Below are 23202 nucleotides of genomic sequence, written 5' to 3' on the forward strand. Positions count from 1 at the left end.
CTAAAGTTAAATCTTACTTAAAGGTAACCCATTTTATCTCGGTTGAAGAGGTTCAGGCAAAAACGGAGAATCCCCTGAAGGGCCTTCCAAGAACCTCGTTCCAGAACTGTTACCAGCAATGGCAGCACTGAATGCAGAAGTGTGTGAATGCTGAAGGGGAAGACTTTGAAGGTGGTAATGTCACAGAGAACTGATTCAGTAAGTACAATAAGTTATTGGACCAGTCTCGTTTCTTTTGTGTCACACCTCGTATACCCAATGCACTTCTTAAGGGATATACTGACCCGCCGCAGTTGCTTAGTGGCTATGGTGTTGGGCTGCTAACCACGAGGCTACAGGATTGAATCCCGACCTCGATGGCCACATTTCAGTGAGGGCAAAATGCAAAAACCACCGTGTGCTTAGATTTAGGTGCAAATTAAAGAATCCCAGGTGGTCCAGATTTCCGGATTCCCCCACTACAGCGTGCCTCATAATCAGATCGTAGTTTTGGGACACAAAAACCCCGTAACATAATTTTAATTTAAAGAGATATGCTGAATGGACCACTAAATATCTGTGCTTAATTTTTAACAAATCTTTAACGAGTACACTAAATATAAAAAAGCGTCTGAGGTGTCTAATTTCAGACTTATTTCACTAACTTCCACTGTATGCAAGCTTGAAGATATAGTCCTAAAATACATAACCACATACCTAGACGAAGAATCTATACTATCACCCTGCCAGCATCGTTTCTGCAGGAGACTTTTGACAGTCACACTAGTTATAGAACTAACACATGACATATCTCAATGTATAGACAATGGACAACAGATAGACCTAATTTTACTTGACTTTTCAAAGGCCTTCAACCATGTACCGCACAAAAAACTAATAAAAGAAATTCATTCCACATGGTCCTATTGTTGAATGGATTGAGAATTACCTTGCTAATGAATGACAGTTCGTTCAAATTAATAACGAAGTTTCTAGTTTAGCTTCCGGTACACCCCAGGATAGCGTACTGAGACCTGTTTTATTTCTTGTTCATACAAATGACTTGCCTGCTAAGTGTCATGCAAATATCCATCTTTTTGCAGATGATTGCATCTTGTATCGTGAAATTACTTCTAATGATGACCATGAAATCCTAAATAATGCTCTAGAGTCCGTGTTCATATGGTGTCAGGAGTAGCAGATGACTATAAATGCACAGAAATTGGCAATATTAACAATAACTAGAAAGAAACAAATATCTGACTTTACCTACACTATTAGTGACATGCCTCTGACTAGGGAAAACACGGGGAAGGCGGGAGATGGAAATTCAAGACGATGAGCAAAACGAGAACAAGGTGAAATCAGGAGCCAACATTTCAACAAGTGGACTTTTCTTCTTCGAAGCGTCTGACTAGAGTTTTAGAGCGTAAATACTTGGGTATAACGTTATCCCATCATCTCCAAGGAAATGTGCATGTTAAAAGCATTACATCGACTGCACTAAAGCGACTTTTCTTCCAGAGAAGACGCCTTCACCAGGCACCACCTGCCACAAAGCTGTTGGCTTATCGCATGATTATTCAACCAATCCTTGAGTATGCTAACATTGTTTAGTTTCCTTTCACAAACAGATTTATTGATAAAGTGGAGAGAGTGCAGGGAAGGGCATGAAATTTTATCTTTAATAAATGCAAGTCAACTGACTCACCGACTAGTGTACTAAAGCAAGCTGGTATGCTAGCCTTACAAAATTGAGCTAAACTAGCCTGACAGAAATTTCTGTATCAACCCATGGTGATATAAACATTGACACATCTAAAGTTATCTCTTTATCTCTTTATCATGCACAAGACCTACAAGTCATAAACATCCTCATACCCTTGTTGAACACAGGCACAACTCAAACTGTTTTAAATACTCCTATTTTAATTGTGCAATCGAAGAGTGGAGCCATCTGGACCATTCAGTCGTGAGCACTCTGACTAGAAAATTTTCTAATGTTGGTCGGAGAAATAAATATGTGCATAACATTTCATCAATAATTTTGCACCTTATCTTTTACATTTTTTAATTGTATTCAATATACTTACAGTCTTTATATTTGTCACCGTTGACTTGATGCATCGTTATTGTAACATTGTAGTCTTGCATTGTGTTTCACATGTATTGTATGTACATGTGAAACACAATGCAAGACCATGTGTGGATCATACATGTATTGTATGTACATATATGTGTCCTCCCTGCTATAATCTCGTGTGAGATTAGCAGTATTGGTAAATAAAATAAATAAATATTACCTTACACAGCGGCCACATATCAATGGCAGCAGAATGCAAAATGCTCTTGTTCACATTAAAGATCACCAGGTAGTTAAAATTTTTCTGCAGTTCTCCACTACAGCATGCCTCATAATTAGATTGTTTTTTGGCATGTAAAGCTACAGAATTTCATTCTAATTGTCCTTATCTACTGCTACTTTGAACTATATAATATTATGCACTACCTATCAGACAATACTTCGACAACGTGATTGACTGGTGAAAAATTCGAATGTCACACCATGACACATTTCCAGTAGGCCTTTTCGGCCCTTTGATATATATATATATATATATATATATATATATATATATATATATATATATATATATATATATATATATATATATCTGCCAGCCAAATAATAACAATGATTGTTAAGATACGCTTACTTGAGATAAAAAAAAAAGATTTCCATCTGCAGAAAAAAAAAAAAACTCTAGGAGGCATCTCAGTTTCTAGTGTTTCTGATAACTTTCTCTCAAACTTTAGTGTTGTCAACTTTATGTTTACTCTGCTATGGTTGCGTAGTAATTGTTGCGTCCTGCTTCTGACTGTAATATCACAGATATGACTCAGGGTCACAAGTAATACCAATTTACACAACATGCAAGACAATAAAGACACCTGGTAAATAACAAACCAACTGCTGGAAAAGATTGTGAAGGCTTCACACTACTGCACAGCTCACAACCCAAGGTTCTGCATTCGAAAGTACCATCAGTTACTAAGAGTAGCAGGTTGCATTCATGTGTAAATGACACTTACTCAACATCAGCTTGCAGAAGTTGGTGCCCACAGATTTTTCTTTTTTTTCCTTTCACCCCCGAACTAACAGAACTCCGCTGGCTCAAGAATGCTGCATGAAGAAGCATGATGTTTTTTTCCTTTGATGTGTCCCTACCTTGAAGCACCATGCGATCCCGTCTAGAAGAAGGAAAAAGAAGTGGTGCGCACTTAGGAAAACGAACAAAGAAACATATAAGACTGACTGCTCATTTTGATGCCTCACTCCCTGTATAAAGCAAAAAGATCACACAGAATACAAGCACTGGCAATTTTCTCACACAGTGATATCAGCAAGCTTTCCTTCAAATGTATGAAATGATGTGGCTCTTTAGTGAAATAAGTACTCTGTGTGACTAATGACGTAAAAACTTTACTCATTGACTCATGAGAAACTGCATGCTTGCAAAAAGAGGAGAAAAATGGCTAGAAACATAACAAAATAATATTTATAGTCACCTTTGCAGAATCTGAAATTTTGAGTAATACTTCTTGCAACCAAAACCGCTCAGTCTAACTCTGCTTGAATTGGCTTCGACTGCAAAAATTATGCCGACGACATCATATTTAGCAAAAATTAGATGTAAAAATAGGAACATTTCTGTTAGTAGTAAACTTTGGAACTAGTTTTTATTACAAATGCTTTTGTTAGTGATGGTGCCATATTTTATGGACAGCAACTACTCATTATGTTACAAAAACCAATCTCCAAGGCTATGTGTCCCTTCTGTCTTTCGACTCGTGGCATGCTCTAGAAACACGGTGGTGGCCAAAAATGGAGCTGAAATGACATCATTACAACAGTGATATTTTGTGCATCAAATGTGTATCCACCACTCAGTGATGGTTTCCTCTAATAACTAAAACAATTCTCAAAGGCCATGCTTTCTACAGTGACGCTGTATATGGCTAGCCGATTCATCCGTCCGTCTGTCACCTGTACACCGAAATCTGCTCCGGCGCAACCCCATGCGCATGCACTAAAGAGAGAGAGAGATGCACGCGATTGGCCGTACTGGCAGCGATCTCCGTCGCAGCCGAGCACCTGCGCAGCGGTTTCTCTGCGGCTCCGAAGTGGGTGGGCCACGCGTGGTAGGTGCTCCTGCGAAGCAGACAGCGTTCTATCAGCAACGCTGTGGGCCCAACTGGGAACAAGCTCACCTACGCTGTGCCGATGCTGCAGTCTGGGCACAAGACGATGCTCGTGCAGCCACGCACAAGCAGCAACTGCGTACTGAGGACCTGGCAGCATACCAAGTGGTCGTTTAATGAACCGTCGGGATTAACCCAGTGATAAACATCGGGGCCGCACGTTTGAGCTTCGCTGATTAGCCATCTGTATAGAGTGCTTGGCCAGTGATAGCCAAAAGCGATTTTGGAAGCCTGGAGCACCCGGAACATGCCGTTGACGCCCTCTCTTGTAACAAACACAGATATTAAAGGCCATGCTTGTACTTGTTGCCTGCAGCGAAATGATTTTGAGAGCCACAACTATGTCATAAATGGCCACTTTTAGACAGCAGCTATTCTAAGCATTAGTATTTATTGAATTACCACAGAGTGCCTAACATGATCGCGTATGTCGCTTTAGTATACTTTGGCAGCAGTAGTAGTTTAGTATACTTTGGTGGTGGCATGTGGTGGTAACATGTTTATTCTTTAATTTCCAAGAAAATATAAGCATCGTACTATGACTACCATTGCACCCACACTGGAAGTGCTAGTAAGGCAAGAACGGGGAAATAGACGGTACAGTCTGGCGAAATTTGTGTGTTACATTATACTGACAAGGAGATATTAAATGCAATATTTATAATTTGTACATGAATAATTGGCCTTCAAGGTGTGCATAAATTGCATACAGTAACAACATATGGCCTATCAGCATTTTTGGTTTATTCGTGAAAATAAAAACAAAGAAATGCACAGCATATTGGGCCGTCTTGTATGCATTTCAAACGTGCTGCCAGCCAACGCTGCAAACACATCCCGAGATAACGTCCACAGTTGTTCATTGTTGGGCTTTCGCTGAATTCTGCATCCAATGGATGCCCGTGGGACACCTTTTATAGGATTTGGGATTTCAGGATGCTTTTCGGACATCTGAGGGATGTTGTGTGTTATCTGGGATAATGTGTGTTTTAGAAGGCTATTATGGAGGCAACTTTCCTAACTTTGAAGTCGCTAAAATGTTGCCAATTGTTCTGTCACATCGCTAAAAATAAGTCACTGGTTGTTAACTATTAACATTTGTCACGAAACAGGCAAGAAAATGACTAAATCTGGTGACAAAATCGCTAAAATGACAAGACTTTATAATGTGTGCTTCTGTGTTTTTCTTGTTTGTATTGTGCGTGGTTATAGAGTTGTTGGTGTTTGTGGTTCTACTTCCAAAAGAGCTGAATGCAGCAAAGTCCACAACCACTGCATCACACCTGAAGCACCAGCACAGTTGAAGTTTATTTCAACCTACTTAGGAGGCAACACGTGAAATCTGGCATTTGTAGTCAACCAATTCCTAGAAGCATTAAATGTTTGTTTGGAGTTTTTCCTAGCATGTTCTATGATCACCTCTATCTCGGTGCAGCAAACAGTGATAACAACGGGTCTTGTGGCTGCAGACAGGTGAGGCAGTTAGGAGAAAACTGCCATCTCTGAGCCACCACCTTTATCTCAAAAAAGAGGTCATGTTTGGCCAAAACATTAAGGAACCGAGTTTTACTACTGGAAAATTTATTGGCATTTGCGTTCTGTCAGTTTACTACCTGGACACAGGCAGACTTCTGTCTACCTTAGTGATGACACCCCCTTGACTATGAAGACTTTTTTTAAGAGCTGTGAGAGCTTTAGCTGCATTCTTATAAGTATCGTCACTGTCAGAAAAAGAAAAAAGCTCATTGAGTCCCATGTGATAGTGCGTAAAATTTACTAGGCTCTTTATGGCAGTGTTCCAATAGCAAAATTTCCAAATCGATGATTCTAGAAAAATGACCACCACATATTGGATCGAATATAGAATATTTTCTAATTTCTAAAGCAATATTAGATATGAAGTTTGAGCAGGACCTGCTTGAGGAAAAAAAAAGGATCAGGCTCACATACATTCACACATGCATGTAATATTGTCGCAGCGCTACGCAACTGAGTTAGAGAAAGAAGAAGTAGAGTGTGGGCGCGTTGGCTTGGCTGTACTCAATGCCAGCTGGTCCTTCCCAGTGGCTTCACCCTGGACCTCGCTTCACTCTTTAAATAAACATCATTCGTAACATCTTTGGTGGAGGTGCGGGGTAAATCCTGGACGATCCTGGACGACCCAGCTCTACCGACTGTCCAACGAGGTAGACGCTTGGCCAGTTACAACCACAAGCAGTGGACATGGTTGATTCTGGTGAAGGTAATGGCGACCAGACAGCAGTCTGAAGACAGCCAGACAGCAATCACGCAGGGCAAGCTGGCTACTAAACACCGCTACGAGAGCCATCCACCAATTTGGGGAAGTCGACTGAAGAGGTCGACAACTGACTGAAACAATACAAAAGAGAGAGTCGCCACAACCACTGGACCTCTATGAAGCAGCTTGATAACATGGTTTTTTCTCTCGCTGGAACTGCACTCCCCTGGTTTGAAAACCACAAGAATGTGCTGACAAGCTGGGATAATTTTGTAGAAGAATCCACAAAGTGCTTCAGAGACCAGATCTCTAAGAAAAAGAAGGCTGAGCAGATGCTTTCCAGACAAGCTCAGTTACCTGGCGAAACTTGCACAACGTTCGTAGAGGCTGTTCTGAAACTATGCGTAATCGTCAGCGCCACCACGACAGACGAAGAGAAAGTGGTACATCTGCTTAAAGGAACTGCTGAAGATGTTTATAATTTTGTTATAAGGAAGGAAGATCTTAGTACTCCATCTGATTTGAAGAAACACTGCCATGCATTTGAAGTGCTGAAAATGAGAAGGATTGAACCAGAGTTCGGACGCTTGGACAATGTCACCACTATTGCAAGTGTGTCCATCCCAGCCCATGGCAACATCATCTTGGTGATACGGCAAGTCGTTAAAGAAGAATTCGGAACGCCTTAAATTTGTTAATGACGCTCATGTGGGCCATCAGTGTGCATTTGACGATTGGTCTCATGTGTCACCGGCCTCCTGGGCATCTCAGAGTTACCGAGAGCCCTGCAGGCCTTATGCTGATCGTCCAGAAAGCAACTTTCGACCGCAACCTACAAGTCTGGGATATCAGCAAGAGGCACCACAATGATTTGTTCCGCAGGCTCCTCCCTCCTACAACCAGCCTGTGACTTCGTTTCGACACGTGACAACTATGTCACCGGTGTCATCCGTGACAAGCTGCGACTCCTGCATTTGCTACAGCTGTGGTATGCCTGGACACATTGCTAGGTATTGCCACCACTGCCAGCAGTGTGCTCCACGGTTTAATGCCTGTACGCCCTTTGTGCCCGCTGACGACCCCTGGCTATATCTTATTTCCTTCCAATGGCTGCAGCAGGGACGCATGAACTGCATGGACTCCCCTGTTTCCAAGCGCAGTCTCGCACTAGCACCGACATGACAACAGTGCTCTCCGTCACCTCGTCATCGCTCATTGTCACCAGCCGTTGCTGTGAAACTAGCAGCTGCGACCGATGGGGGTGAGGTTGCAATGTATTCATCTTGATCCAGACCCCCTTGTGCAATAACGTCTAAAAACAAATTGTCTGTTTCAGTTGACAACATGAGTACTTTTGCTCTAATCGATACTGGGGCTGCTGTTTCTCTTATGAGCCTCTTTTTCAAAGATCGTCTTGGGATCAGAACGCTACCTTTCGCGGAGTTGGTGGGGAAATGTTACGCCCATGTGGGGTTTGTTCTGTTTCTTCTGTTTCAGTTATGATAGGGGACCAGACATTACAAAGTGAATTTACTGTGCTTGCACGCGCAGCGCATGACATTATTTTACGAATTGATTTCTTAAGTGAGTTGGGGCAACTTTGGATTGTGGCACTGGCGCGATTTATCTTCGCCACGACGCGCAAATTTCAATGACAGATAACACCAGTGATGCTGCGGACGTTCTCTCCGTGTCGTAAAATGTGTGTTTGCTCCCTCAGACTGCAATGTTTGTACCTGTCAACACTTCTCGCCATCGTATGGGTTCCTGCTGGGGTTTAGCCGAGCCTGATTATAACAACGCGCTCAAGAAAAATGTGATAGCCCATCGCTCCCTCGTTGTCACCACTTATGGTTGTGCTCGTTTGTGAACAGTGAATGTTTCAACCCAATCCATAACTTTGCCGCTAGGACTAAACCTGGCAAGTTTTGACGAACAAGCCATTGTCATCGTCGGAAAGGTCAAAATGTCAACTGCCACAAACAAATCCAACCCCGATTGCAGCCATAATAATTCTGCTGACTTTAAGTGTACGATTAACAAGTCGCTGTCTTCTAGTGAACAGTGCCTTCTTCAACGAGTGCTTGATCACTACGCCACAGTGTTTGATTTTGCTCAATACCAACGAGTGTCCCGTACACCACTGGCATCTCGTATGTAATAGCACATCCATACAGGGCAAGCAACACCACTTCATCAGAAGCCTTATCGCATTTCACCTTCAGAGTGCCGAAGAGGTCAAAGAAATGTTACGGAAAGGAGTGAACCAGAAATCATGTAGCCCCTGGGCTGCTCCTGTGATCCTAGTCAAGAAAAAAGACAACTCATGGAGATTCTGTGTGGACTATCACCACCTAAACACCGTCACAAAGAAAGACGTGTACCCCCCTACCACGAATAGATGTCGCTGTTGACTACCTCTGCATCGTATTTCTATCCGGTTGATTTACTCAGGGTATTGGCAAATTCCAATGCACCCCTCAGACAAAAAGAAGACAGCCTTTGTAACACCTGACACTCTCTTTCAGTTCAACGTTAGGCCCTTTGGCTTATGCAACACTCCAGCGACGTTTGAGCGAATTATGGATACCGTGCTCCGCGTACTCAAGTAGGAAATTTGCATGTGCTATTTAGACGACGTTATTATATACGGGCAGACATTTCATGAGCACAATCAGCACCTGTCAGCTGTTCTTGACTGTACCCAGTAAGCTGGCCTTATTTTAAGCTAAAGAAAAATGTCGTTTCAGTGAGCATCAAGGCCTCGTACTAGGGTTTCTTGTCGACAAAGATGGCATACGACCAGACCCTGAAAAGATAGCAACAGTTTGCGACTTCCAACAGCCACAGACGGTGAAAGACCTGTGAAGTTTTTTGGGCCTTTGCTCATATTTCCGGCACTTTATCAAGAATTTTGCACAGCTTGACTCTCCCCTCACATCTCTCCTTCACAAAAACACCCCATACTTGTGGACTGCCGACTGCAAGTCTGCGTTTCAACAGCTAAATTTTTGTTGACTTATGAACCGGTTCTGCAGCATTTTGATCCGGGGGCATCAATTGAGCTGCATATTGACGCCAGCGGTATGGGTGTTGGCACTGTGCTTGTTCAGATCTGCAGTGGTCACCAGCATTTCATTGCCTATGTTAGTCAGACACTTGCAAAAATGGAGAGTAACTACACCGTTACTGAACTCGAGTGTCTGGCAGTCGTCTTCACCATTCAGAAGTTCCGTCCATATCTGCACGATCGCGCATTCACGATAATGACTGACTGTCATTTGCTCTGTTGGCTTGTTGGGCTGCACGACCTGTCTGGCTGGCTGGCCCGCTGGGCATTGTGCCTTCAAGAGTACAGCTTTCCCGCCAACTACAAGAGGGGACGCTGTCACACAGATGCTGATTGCCTATTCTGTCTCCCTTTGCCGCACATTAAGGCTGACAAGGATAGCTTCAATGACTATCTAGTTTCCAGACCTGAGTATCTTCAAGAGCAAGCAACATTGCGACCCTACCTTGAAATTCCTACGTACAGCTGCACATAAGTCAGCAGGAACAATACCGTTCACTTTTCGTAATGCTTTTCTGGGTAAAAAAATTACTTGGCTGATGGTCCTCCATTGCTTATAGTTGTGCCCGAAAACCTGCGCTGTGTGTTCCTCCATTCCATGCATGATGATATCACATCTGGGCATCTTGGCTTTGCACGCACACTACATGTGCACTCACTTCACCAGAGAATTTTCTGGCCCAAGCTCTGGAAAACAACGGAACAGGTTGTCACCAGCTCTACTGTCTGCCAGCTCCACAAGCAAATAACGACGGCGCCAGCAGGCTATTTGCAGCCAGTTAGGCCACCCTTGTCCTTCGAAAAAGTTGGAATTGACTTGCTTGGCCCACTTCCAAGGACGTCAGCTGGCTACCACTGGATTATAATATATTGTTACGGTTGACGTTAAACTGGCTTTATTTAAGGGACGAGATTGATGGTGAAGTCAAGATGGCGTCCCGAGGCTGCACCAGCTAACCTCTTCTTCCTCTTCTCCTCGCCCGGCTCATGCCGTAGCAATATGTTGATTAACTTTCTCACTACACAGAAACGGCGACACTTCCATCTGCCAATGCAGCAGATGTCTCTTCCTTTTTGCTGCATCACATCATGCTACGTCGCAGTGCACCACGGGTTGTCATCAGTGACCGTGGATGGCAATTCACCGCTGACGTCTTTGAAGAACATTTACGGTTTTGTGGTTCTGCAAATCATCATTCCACTCCTTACCACCCACAAACGAATGGCCTCATGGAGCTGATGAATTGGACCCTTACCAACATGCTATCAATGTATGTCGCCACTAACCACAAAAATTGGGACGCCGTCTTACCTTTTGTAATGTTAGCGTACGATACTGCGAAGCATGAACTTACTAGATATGCACTGTTTTTTGTGCTATACACACGCACTCCCCAGAGTTTTTTGGACATTACTCTACCTTTATCACGTCAAGAAGATCTTTCAGTCGCCGAAACTCTGCGTCATGTTAAAGAAGCATGTCGACTGGTGCGTCTTAGGACGTTGTCCTCACAAGGCCGCAGCAAGACTCTCTGCGATGAGTGGCATTCCCTGTCAGCTTTACTCCCGGTGACTATGTTTGGTTGTGGACACCTGTTCGAAAAAAGTGATTGTACCGCAAGTTTCTCGCCACTTACACTGGACCATTCGTTATACTCACTCGCTTGAGTGATGTGAACTACGTCGTCACCAAAGTGACGGCAACTAACCGGCATTCACTTGCGACGCAAGTTGTTCACATGGCTAGACTCAAGCAGTACCATCACAGGTCCCTTCAGTTGGCTCAGCGAGCTTCATCTGCCCCCGGGGAAAATGCTGCAGCACTGCACGACTGAGGCAGAGAAAGAAGTAGAGTGTGGGCGCGTTGGCTCGGCTGTACTCAATGCCAGCTGGTGCTTTCCTGTGGCTTCACCCTGGACATTGTTTCACTCTTTAAATGAACATCTTTCGTAACAATATTTAGTTTACAACTAGAAGTGCCAGCAACGAAGGAGATTTTAAATGATAAGCATCTGGTTACAACTATCTGGGACACCATGGGAATGACAGTAATGTAACAGAGGAACAGCATGTTACCACATGCATGTACTACAATGTTGCGTTTACTGAAGAAGAGCAGTGTGATACTACAGCAATACACATATGCAAACATGATGAGACTGGCCTAATGATAAATTGGAATATAGGCTGCCTGAAAGTGAGCCATTCTTATTAAATGACTGTAAATCACTGAGCAGTAGTCTCGTGTGTTCACCCAGAAGTTGGTGCTCCTGCACAACAATGGCAGCTATCCTGCTGCAGGATCATTCAGAAGAGTAATCGCAGCCATCTTTTTGACTTCCTTGAGACTGCAGCAAGTGCTTATATCCCTTATGTATTTGAAGGAAATGAATATTTGACAACTTTGTACAGTGAATTCTCCAATGAAATAAGAATTGAATAGCAGGGGACTATTCAATTCGTATTGAACGTTTCAAACATTCACAAACCCCAGTTTTTCTTTAAGTTTCCTATCAATCTAAACCAGTGTTTCTCAAACTGCAGGTCACGGCCCTCAAATGGGTCATGAGCCTTTTTCTGGGAGTAATGTAGGGACTTGCTATATGTACATTCGTCTTGCCGGAACAGACATGAACTTTCAGTCTCAGTGCCCTTACTCTTTCAACGCTGCTTTCTTTAAGTGTGTGTGTGTGTGTGTGTGTGTGTGTGTGTGTGTGTGTGTGTGTGTGTGTGTGTGTGTGTGTGTGTGTGTGTGTGTGTGTGTGTGTGTGTGTGTGTGTGTGTGTGTGTGTGTGTGTGTGTGTGTGTGTGTGTGTGTGTGTGTGTGTGTGTGTGTGTGTGTGTGTGTGTGTGTGTGTGTGTGTGTGTGTGTGTGTGTGTGTGTGTGTGTGTGTGTGTGTGTGTGTGTGTGTGTGTGTGTGTGTGTGTGTGTGTGTGTGTGTGTGTGTGTGTGTGTGTGTGTGTGTGTGTGTGTGTGTGTGTGTGTGTGTGTGTGTGTGTGTGTGTGTGTGTGTGTGTGTGTGTGTGTGTGTGTGTGTGTGTGTGTGTGTGTGTGTGTGTGTGTGTGTGTGTGTGTGTGTGTGTGTGTGTGTGTGTGTGTGTGTGTGTGTGTGTGTGTGTGTGTGTGTGTGTGTGTGTGTGTGTGTGTGTGTGTGTGTGTGTGTGTGTGTGTGTGTGTGTGTGTGTGTGTGTGTGTGTGTGTGTGTGGGAAACCAAGGAAAGCATCAGGGAAATTAGCTGTAGTTGGAATTGAAATGTAAAAAATAAACAAAAGGGGGGGGGATAAAAGTGGACGAAAAGATAACTTGTCACCGGTGGGAGCCGAACTCACAACCTTTGCATTATGTGTGCATCGCACTACCAATTGTGCTACGGTGATGGCTGTCAATCTGTCGGCTAACATGGGTATTTATGCTTACTATATATATATATATATATATATGTATACACACACACACACACGCACACACACACAGTTTTTTCATGGGCTACGCAGTGGCATATTGCCATATTGCTACGCAGTGGCACCATCTATAGGCTGTCGGCATGCTGGCTTGGATGAGCGCTCCGTTTTGCATGGCAGGTATACGCTTGGCGGTAGTTGCTGGTGTTTGTTTTCACACTCGTGCAGTCTATTTAGTATGACGTGGTGTCTTCTACGTGGTGAACGGTTCTGTGAGACGTACTGAGGTGGTTTAAGTCGGTATGGCCGGACTTTCTGCTGGCGTTGAGGCGGACGGAGCACGCAGCGCAATGTGTGCGCACATGTTTGAGCCTACAATCATGCTTGGAGATCAATTGTGTATTTCTAAAGGTTCCATTCACTAATGTGACCTTATTGCAGTATTATTCTAAGCTGCGGGTTAGGAGCAATGAAACATATGCTATGATCGTAACAGTGTGGGTACCGTTCTGCCACGATAGAAGCTGTGCTGTTATACTTTGACAAGCATTCAAACTGTTAGCTGCAGATTACATTGTGTGACTACTTGGTTCGGTATAGGAAGTTTCCACCAATGAATGAAATTGTTTTGGTTAGTAATAACAGCATACCTTACAGTGTGAACTATACTTGCCCAGCAAAGCAACCGGTTACGAACTGTGCAAGCAACCTAAGCAGTGGTAGGTGCTGGATTACAGATACCTTTGTTCTATATAGCGCATGGTCGAAGCATGCGGAATCAGCGTTTATAGATCTATAAACATTGTGCAGTGTGACAACGCAAGGTCGTACTGCGGCGTTAGGCCTGTTTCCTCTTTCTTTTTCGAGAAAGAAGATGATAACCGAATTCTTTTTTTTTTGTTGTTCTTGTGTTCGTTCCATTCTCTACGACACACGGACACGTATTATGGAAACTTTGTCCTCAAATATAGCTATCACATTCGTTTTATGCGATCCCTCTGAGATATTAGGGCTTTATACGGCAGAAAGGCAATGCTGAAGCACATAGCTTATGTATGTATCATGCTGGTTCCCCAATCGCAGTGATCGCTGTGTTGAGCAGCGCCACCGGCCTCATGCAGGAGGTTAACATAGACATATAGTGATTTCAAGCCTACTAGACTTGAAATGCATGAGAATGGTGCCGGTGTATCACAAATATTTGACAGCGCCTGCCGCTTAGATGTTTCGTGGTTGCCTTACGTTGGCCATACACAAGCATGCGCTCCTATGTTTTAGTCCTTACTCCAAGCGATCAGATAGTGAGCAGATTTACCGTTTCATGCTGGTAATACAGAGATGCCGGTTCTCTTTGTTTAATTAAAACCGACATACACAAAATAGTCCGCAACACATACACCGCTGCTGATAATGCGTGTTGCATGTTTGCGCCCCCATTTCTGTGTACTGTAGTTACCGATGCACCCAAAGGCTTCCATGATGACCTTATATGAAAGCACATTGCGTAAAGTTCTCAAAGTACGATCTAAAGCATCTCAAAATCGTTCCACAGCATGTGACAGCAATACTTTCAAGCAGCAACGCGCCAGATTGCACAAGCCAGAGAGGAGGAAGATCTTCAAGGCGATCTGTGATGTGGACAAAGAACGCGTGGGCGCTGTATCTTGAAAGCGATCTGCGATGTGGGCAAAGTGCGTGCCTGCGCTGGCCTCATCTTCAAAGCAATCTTCAATGTGGACAAAGTGTACCCAGTGCCGGTAGCTTCGTATATGCTGTGCTTTCGACGTTCGCGTTGAAGCGAAAGACAGCATGAAAGTCAATTCGCTCGGTGCTGCTGCTGCGCTTAATTTGCTTAATTTGCTATCGAAATCGATGCTTCGCCTTTCGGGTGAAACTGCAACTTTCTTCGTTTTTTTTTTACTTTGGACCTTCGTCACTCACTCTTTGCATAAAGTTGTTAGACATTGCGACGAAAATTTCGGAAGTGAGATGTCTTGGATATTACAGACTTTGAATAAAATGGACGTTTTTTGTCAGATTATCAGAATCCATTGTAACAAGAGTCGACTGTATATATAATCACCTCTGAAATTATGCTATTATACAGAGTGTAAATTGGTTTCGGCCACAAGGTGTTGTTGCTTATCTTGTTGCCTATGTAGGGCGGTGCTGCATTAGCTTATTGTTGGGTTTATTATGCTGCTCATGGTTCGTACACCTCCTTGAAATCCTTGAAAAACCCTTGAAATTGGAAAAAGATATTCAAGGGCTCTTAGAACTCTTTAAAAATAAATGTGTTCCTTGATTTCCTTGAAAACTGGGCTGGGAGGCAACTTCTGAGCATTCAGTGTAACAACCTAGTGAAAACAATGATATCCTGTGGATATCCTGGAGCTGTGTCGGATACGTCCTTCGGACGTCCCTCACAAACGCACTTGCTGTGTCCTACAGACATCCCTTGCATGTCCATGGGGGACATTATGGGAACGTGCTGTGTACATTTTGCTGAACGTTTTGCATTATGTGAACGTGCTGTGTACATATGCCAGGGCCTTTTGCACAGTCTTTGCCATAATGTCAGTTATGGTCGCAGCACATTCTGTGTGACAGGTGCAACGGAAGAGAGCCCACGCATCAAGAACAGAGACATTGCTTGCACAAGTTATGCACATACGCACATGTTGGCAAATGCAGCATAGTTCGGACAAGCGCAAGTGGCTTATTGGGGTAATTGCAGTTTTCAAAGTAAATTGCATCAGAGAATTCATAAAGTACCAAGTGCATGTGAGCTGCAGACATGATAGTTTCAGATTGTAATTTGTACATGCGAGAAAACATAATTCTGTTAGTGGAAACTCAAGACAAAGCCACAATTGGAGGATAAATATTCATGTTAATGTGAAGAAAGGTCCATGGGGGATAACTTTGGGATATCCATGGTAGGATACCTGAAACAGGTCCATGTGTGATATCCTTGGGACATCTGTGGTGGGATATCTGAAACTGGACGTCTGGCAGATGTCCTATGTATATCGGAAATAGTGCCTGGGAATTGGGACATAATTCAGATGTCTTGTGGATGAAATGTTTTCACTGGGAAACTCCACATCGGCACTCGGCTGTGGTCACTCTTTTGGGAAATGATCCTGTGTAATTCTCGTCTAAGAGTTCCGCTAAGTGACTGCAGTCTGGCATATCCATAGCTGCTGACAACAGGCTTCTTTATGTTGCCTTTGCCATCATGGTGCTAGACGAAGCCAGATCAAGTGACCAAACTGTACCACAATTTTTGACGTTTTGCTAGTTGGTTTACGTTGCAGACATTATGGCTCTTCTTTTGAGGAGTGAGCTCTTGAAATGCCTAGAATAAAGTAAGTTTCAGCCATTTGGCTAGCAGGAAGAGTATCTTTGGGTGAAGCCAGACACTACTAAGCCTCATTGACCAAAGTGTGTCATATGCCACAAGGTGATTCAGAACATTACAATGGAAAAATCGACTTTGAAAAGCCAGCCGAAGAACTTGTAGAGTGTATGCAATTTAGTGGCTGCTTAGGTATAAGGATTGCAGCTAGAAAGTAGGAGATTTAAATATTTTTTTAGCTTATGTTATGACTAAAGTCTGTTTCAACATCCTTGAATTTTGCTGTTCAGCAACCTGGAAATCCTTGAATTGTCCTTGAATTTTGAATTGGATATTCTGTACGAATCCTGGTTATGCTGCCCGAGTACCTACACCAATAAGTAGAATTGGTTGCATCCTAGTGGCATCTTGCAGTGTTTCTTAACCTTGTACTACCCTCACTTAATTACGATATAATGGGCTGCACTTGAGAGACTGCTGCCTAAACATTCTCTTCCACTATGGCTGTGCATCTGGATGTGATCAAGGTTGCTGAGCCCCTTTATCATTTCTGAAGGGGACAAATTTAGACTCCTGATTGCAGTCTAAACATTCTGACCACTGATGTTTAACTTGCTGTGAATTTCTGGACCATTTTTCAAATGTTGAGTGCCACACCTTTGTATGTAACAAATGTGTATGTTCTCATGTCTTCTCCAGCATGTGCCTTTTTCCTTTATTTTTCTTTTCTTGTATTCTCTCTCCTTTTCTTTGCTCACTATCCTGATTCAATGTGCCCTTGTTCTCTCTAGAGCAAGCAGCATTGTGCCCCACCTGGTGGCAATATGGTTGCAATAGTAATGATAATAATAAGAAGAATGTGCCCTTCTTTGAACTAGTCAATTAGCAGTGTGAGCAGGTGTTGCTGGGCTACAACTGTGCAGTACTTCCGGACGGTGAACACGCGGGTTTCCATTGTGTACCTGGAAACGTGGGCAACGGGGGACCAGGTGGAGCACACGAGCGACATCCGCCAGGCCCTGCTCAACTTCGTTGACTACTCAGCCAAGAACCTTTATAAGCAGGCTGTTGACGCTACTCACCTGCTCACGTATGTGTGGGTTATTGTCTACGCTGCTTCTTGACCTAGTGTATAGGTAGGGTTCAGTATTTTCGGTTTCTATTCTTCAAAAATTAGGCAAAAATTATGTGGTGCTTATTTCCGCGTGGAAATTTGATTTCTGTCAGTGAATTAGCTTCTTGCCCTGAGCTTTCTCTTAGAATTTTTTAGTGAACATCTGGTTCATTAATTTTGTTTGCACTGAAATGTGCTGTGTGCGGAAAATGTGCGGAAAAGATCCTGTTCTTCAACACTGTAGTTGTATCCAATATACAGAATAATGAGAAGCAGTCCATAGCAAAGACACAATGCCATAATGCCATATAGCAATGTGATTGTACAGGAATTAAGAGTGAGTGCATTTGATATTCGAACATAAATATAATGTCTTTTTATTGAAAACATCGAGCAGCTACAGAGCTCTAATGAATAACACAGAAAACAATGACTAATGTGTAGACTCGTGCAAGGGCCGCACTTTTTTATTACAATTTTGATGAGGTGTGGCCCTTGCATGGAGCCGAATGTTTTGGTCAAGCCCAGCCAGTGACTGGTGCACACCCCAGGTCTGGTAGCGGTATGCGGAAGTACGCAGCGCAAGAAAATTCGCCGATGCGTGCATGCGGCATCGTGGCACCAACTGCGATTGTTTCTCCATTGCAGAAGTTGTTTTCCAAATTTTGGGCCGCCTAGTTAGGGGTGCGGCCCTTACACGAGTCTATACGGTAGGTAGATACAACCCAGCGTTAGCATCTGTAAACTTCCCCCTTCATCCACTGCGGTGGCTGCTGAGCAAAGACTGCAAGCACCCAATCCAAGGATCCCCCGAGTGCTGATGGCACCCACATGGCATTATGAGGGCGCCTCACATCAGTTTGTCTCTACAGAGAATGGTCTAACCTCTTTGAAGGATGCGTTTGGAGGAGACAGGGCAAAGAAAGGGTTCATTGTTGTTGCATGCAGAGCAAACAAGTGCTCATGCCTTTTTGTCTGCCAGGCAGAACAAGGCTGACCAATATTTGCTCCCACTGAACACTTCCACCACAGGAATGGAGGTCCATGCCAGTGCACTAAGTACCAAGCTGCTGCTAATATATGTATATGCTAAATATATCCCACAGAGTAACTGGCAATTACAATGGTAGTCTGATACATGATGAAAAGTCGCACGGATGTCAAAGACATGTGCATTATCGGGCAATCTCAAAATATGAGGGTTGATCCAGAAATAAGGTTCCCAAAGAGCTCCAGCCACATGGGAAGGTGCGAGGCGAAATCTGGCAACACTGCTGCACGCGGCTGTTCCCCCACTCTCGATTCCCCCTGGCCACACTTCGCTGCCTCGCTCATTCTTGGCTCAGCAGCCATCCATTATGGAGGTTCCCATTGTTGATCCCGCCAAGTGCAAGATTCGTTCCGTAATTCACTTTTTGCACGCCAAAGGGACTCCACCCGTGGATATTCATCGTCAGTTGACAGAGGTGTATGGTGGCAAGTGTATGTCCGTTCAACACATGCGAAAGTAGTGCAAGGAGTTTAGTGCCGATCGGAAGGAAGTCCACAATGAAGAATGGAGGGGAAGACCGTCAGTATCGGAGGCAGTTATCAAGATGGTCCAATGTGAAGTGCTTCAAAACAGGAGGATCACCGTCCGTGAACTTGTTGCTCAGATTCCTGGGAGTTCTTATGGTACAGTGGAAAGAGCTTTGACTGACAAATTGGGGTATCACACGTGTCGTGCTCGATGGGTACTGCAGCTGTTGACATCAGACCACAAGGAGAAATGCCTTGACTGCGCTCACCAGTTTCTTCAAAAGTGTCAAGAAGATAAGGAAGGATTGTTGGAGTCCGTTGTTACGGGAGACGAAACGTTGGTGTTTCATTTCACTCTCAAAACGAAATAAAAATCCAAACAGTGGTGTCATCCAGAGTGACTAGTCACAAAGAAGTTCAAACAAACTCCTTCTGCTGGCAAAGTCATGGCCAGTGTTTGTTGGGATCGTAAGGGGATACTGCTGATCGATTTCATGGAATCTGGGAGAACAATCAACTCAGACAGTTATTGTGCAACACTAAGAAGACTCAGGCAAGCTATTCAGAACCGCCGACGAGGACGGCTGGCAGCCAGTGTAACGCTTCTTCATGACAATGCCTAACCTCACGTCTCCCGTCAAACCCAGGAACTTTTGAAAAACTTTGGGTGGACTGTCATGCCCCACCCACCGTACAGTCCAGACCTCGTGCCTAGTGATTATCACTTGTTCCCCAAGTTAAGGGAACATTTGAGTGACCAACGCTTCCGGAGCGACAATGAAGTCAAAGAAGAGGTGAAACGCTTCCCCAACGTGTTGGTGGTGGAGTTCTACAACATTGGGATACAGAAATTGGAGCACCGTCTACAAAAATGCATAGAAAAAGATGGTGATTATGTAGAAGAATAGAGCAAAGTTTCATCTCTCCAATGATGTAAATTTCTATGAGTATAAACAATGTTGTCTATTTCTAAAATTGATGGGAACCTTATTTCTAAATCTACCCTCATATATCGAATGATATCAGAATCAGCGAAAGGCATGTTCATTCGTCAGTGTGAATAAGCTGTATTTGTTATTTTTGTTAAGTAAGTATATAGCCACAACTAAAAAAAGGATGATAACCAAAGCTATGGGCTGTGCACAGGCCAGCTTGCTCTGGAGCGCATGGCATGTGGGAGATCAGCAGAGTCTCGTGTTGCAGTGACACATGCAGGCATCATTCCCTATGCCACTGTGTTGCCAGCACTTGGCGCACTGGTCAATACATTCTAGGCGCTCTTAAGTCTACTTACACAATTACATGGCCCACACATGTGCTTTGATGTAGTTGCCTCAACAGGTGCACATGTGGTTCCTGTATGTCGTTCGTCATGGCATCAGCATATCACCATAAGTAATTCACTATTGCGGTGCAGTGCATGGACAGCTGGTCCCGTGTTGGCATGTACCTCTGCAGCAGGTCATGCTACGACATGCTATTTTAAGCTTATGCATCATTTATACATGTTAGTTCACACTGTGATTACGGTTCTTAGGGTATTTTCATCATAAACTTCCCCTTTGCACAACATTTGTGATTGTGTTACATTTTGTGTTGTGTTCAGGGATTGGTACCTTGTAATGACAAAAGAGATGTCTTTGTGCCAGACTTGGCAGCAAGGATGTTTTGTAATATGTGCAGAGGTCGCCACTTTCCAAGTCGAGAGGTGGGCATGGCCATCCCAGACACTGTGTGTACAGCGAAGGCTGTGGGAATAAGTCAGGTGAGTAGTGCACTTATGAAGCTCTGTGCATGGCATAAGCATTGTGATGCAGTACAGTATAGAACCTCGTTCATATGTTTTGGGAAAAAAATGCGAGAAAGAATGTACTAACTTCGTACGACCTGAAGTAACTAAAAAGTTGCACAGACTCAACTGTAGCAGACATCTACGTAATGCAAAGCGTTGCACGAATCGTAGTAGCACAAGATGCCGACACGCGTCAAGCTGGAGGGGCTCCCACGACCAGAGACACGTTTTGTTGCTTTTCTATTAAATTGCATAGTGTTTTAAGACGATGACGGGAAACCGAAATGAAATCGAGCTGGTGGCCAACGCTTGATGCCGCTGGAACGAAAGGTGATGCTCACATCGCGCCACCTGCAGAAAGGAACCAAGGTCGATCCAAACAGGTCGCGAAGCTTCGGGCGAAAAGCGGTTCAGCACAAATTGTCACCGACACCACCAAGGGTGGTTATGGGAGCAGCGAAGTATGACTATGTTTCGAGGGAACAAACATTGGGAAAGAAAGAAGCATTTTTTAATTCAAACCAGACACAGATTCATTCAACGAAAATAACATTCCTGGTAAATTTTATATATTCCTGACGAGTTAAGAAAACATGTTTATTTAATTTTATTATTATTAATAAATGCATTTCTTTTTAGCTCCTGTCGTTACAGGGTGCGTTGACGCCGCTATCACTCGCAGTGCAATGCACCTCTTAAGACGTGCAGACAGGCGTGCTCGTAAAGTTCACCTGTTGAAATATGCCCCCCGCACATGTTGTGCTTTCTTGCTTGTCGAAGTTTGTCTGAATTTGGTGATGCGGGTAGCTTCATCGCTTCTTAACCTGTTCAGTCAAAGGTAGTGAGTTGCGACCGCCAGATAATTGCGTAGTTATTTTCGTGCGACTGCGCTGGCCGACGGGCTTGGCATCCGACGATAGGATCAGCACTCTACACCTAAAGCTTTCTTCGGCCTCCAAGGAAAGTATGTTCTGTGCAGGGGTGCGATTTCGACACCCGTATGGCTGGTCTTTTTCTGCATCGCTTTCCATGCTGACAGTTCGAAACGCCCATCAAGTCGAATGGCAGAGCAATTGAATATATCGCTCTAAAGGCAGGCCAACAAAACAAATTTCGTCCCTTCGAAAACAAAATGATGTCACTTCTGTTTTTAACGGATATGGCATCACATTATTTTTTCTTCCGCCGGAAGTGTTCCCTCCAAATACAGATGGCACTAAGCCCCATGAAGCGCCGATAAACCGCCATATTTTGAACATATGGGCTCCTGGAAGCTTCGCGACCAGGTGTATATATATATATATATATATATATATATATATATATATATATATATATATATATATACTATTTATTCATGCTGCAGGCCAACATACTGGCCCATGCAGGAGGGGCAATAGAGTTGACCAGGTAATGACAAAGCAAAAAGGGTAATAACAAGAAATATATATAAGCAGTGCATGAAAAAGATGCATCCTATAGCCACGTTACAAAAATCAAAATGCTTATCTTAGCACAGTAACTACAACAAAAATAATCACACATTTGAATTTATATGTGGGATAGAAAACACTGTGCCAAACAGCAATCGGGCACTACACATAACAAAATACAGAGAATTTCACAAAGATGCAAGAAAGATAGTGAGAAATAATGCTTATGGTTGTGTTATTTTATGTGACAGATAGTTTTCCAACTCATTTGTGAAGTTTCCTGATTGAAGTATATCAACAGGGAGGGAATTCCATTCGTTTATAGTATGTGGATAAAAACTATTCATGTGAGATTTTGTTTTAGCAAATAATGGCATAAGGGAAAAGTTGTGTCTATGTCTTGTTTTTCGTGCTTAAGAGGCGTTACATAATGAGGCATTTGAAGCCCAATTTTTTCATTTATGATGCTATGTAATAACTGGAGACGACTAACTTTACGGCTATGTTCTAGTGAACTGATTTTGTTTCTAAGCATTAGTAAGGACGGGGAATCCTCTCTTTTATATTTTCCAAAGATAAATCTAACGGCCTTCCTTTGTACACATTCCAAATTCATGATGTCCTTTTTGGCATGAGGATCCCATACAACCACCCCATATTCAAGTTTTGATCGTACGAATGGGTTATATGCTAAAATTTTGGTGTTTACCGGTGCCTATTTAAGTTTCCTTTTCAAGAACCATAATTTGCACAAAGCTGCTGAACATGTAAGGGAAATATGTTCTGATCAGGAGAATCTGTTAGTGAATGTCATACCTAAGTGTTTGTATTTTTCAACATCAGTTATTTTTGTGTCGTTTAGAACATAGGAAAATATACTAGGTTCCTTTTTTCATGTTACTCGCAGCAAGACTGTTTTATGTACATTTAATTCCATGCCCCAAAGTTTACACCAATCAGAAATTGCAATAACTGACTTCTGCAAGCATGCGTGGTCGTTTTGTGACGCTATTTTATTAAATATGACACA

General features: G+C 43.3%; 2 protein-coding genes across 4 annotated transcripts in view; one reads left to right on the plus strand and one right to left on the minus strand.

Annotated features, from left to right (window-relative positions):
• mmd (disintegrin and metalloproteinase domain-containing protein mind-meld) overlaps positions 1 to 23202 on the plus strand; it is a 235908-nt gene that overhangs the window by 72521 nt on the left and 140185 nt on the right. For both annotated transcript variants that reach the window (XM_075679576.1, XM_075679577.1), the window contains exons 13-14: positions 17239 to 17405; positions 20631 to 20712. In XM_075679576.1, coding sequence (XP_075535691.1) covers positions 17239 to 17405; positions 20631 to 20712 — 249 coding nt within the window. The remainder of the gene's footprint in view (positions 1 to 17238; positions 17406 to 20630; positions 20713 to 23202) is intronic.
• LOC142571317 (uncharacterized) overlaps positions 1 to 23202 on the minus strand; it is a 52814-nt gene that overhangs the window by 6463 nt on the left and 23149 nt on the right. For both annotated transcript variants that reach the window (XM_075679579.1, XM_075679578.1), the window contains one exon: positions 3073 to 3231. In XM_075679579.1, coding sequence (XP_075535694.1) covers positions 3205 to 3231 — 27 coding nt within the window. In that variant the 3' untranslated portion in view covers positions 3073 to 3204. The remainder of the gene's footprint in view (positions 1 to 3072; positions 3232 to 23202) is intronic.

This window comes from Dermacentor variabilis, chromosome 2 (genome assembly GCF_050947875.1).
Source record: "Dermacentor variabilis isolate Ectoservices chromosome 2, ASM5094787v1, whole genome shotgun sequence".
Lineage (NCBI taxonomy): Eukaryota > Metazoa > Arthropoda > Arachnida > Ixodida > Ixodidae > Dermacentor > Dermacentor variabilis.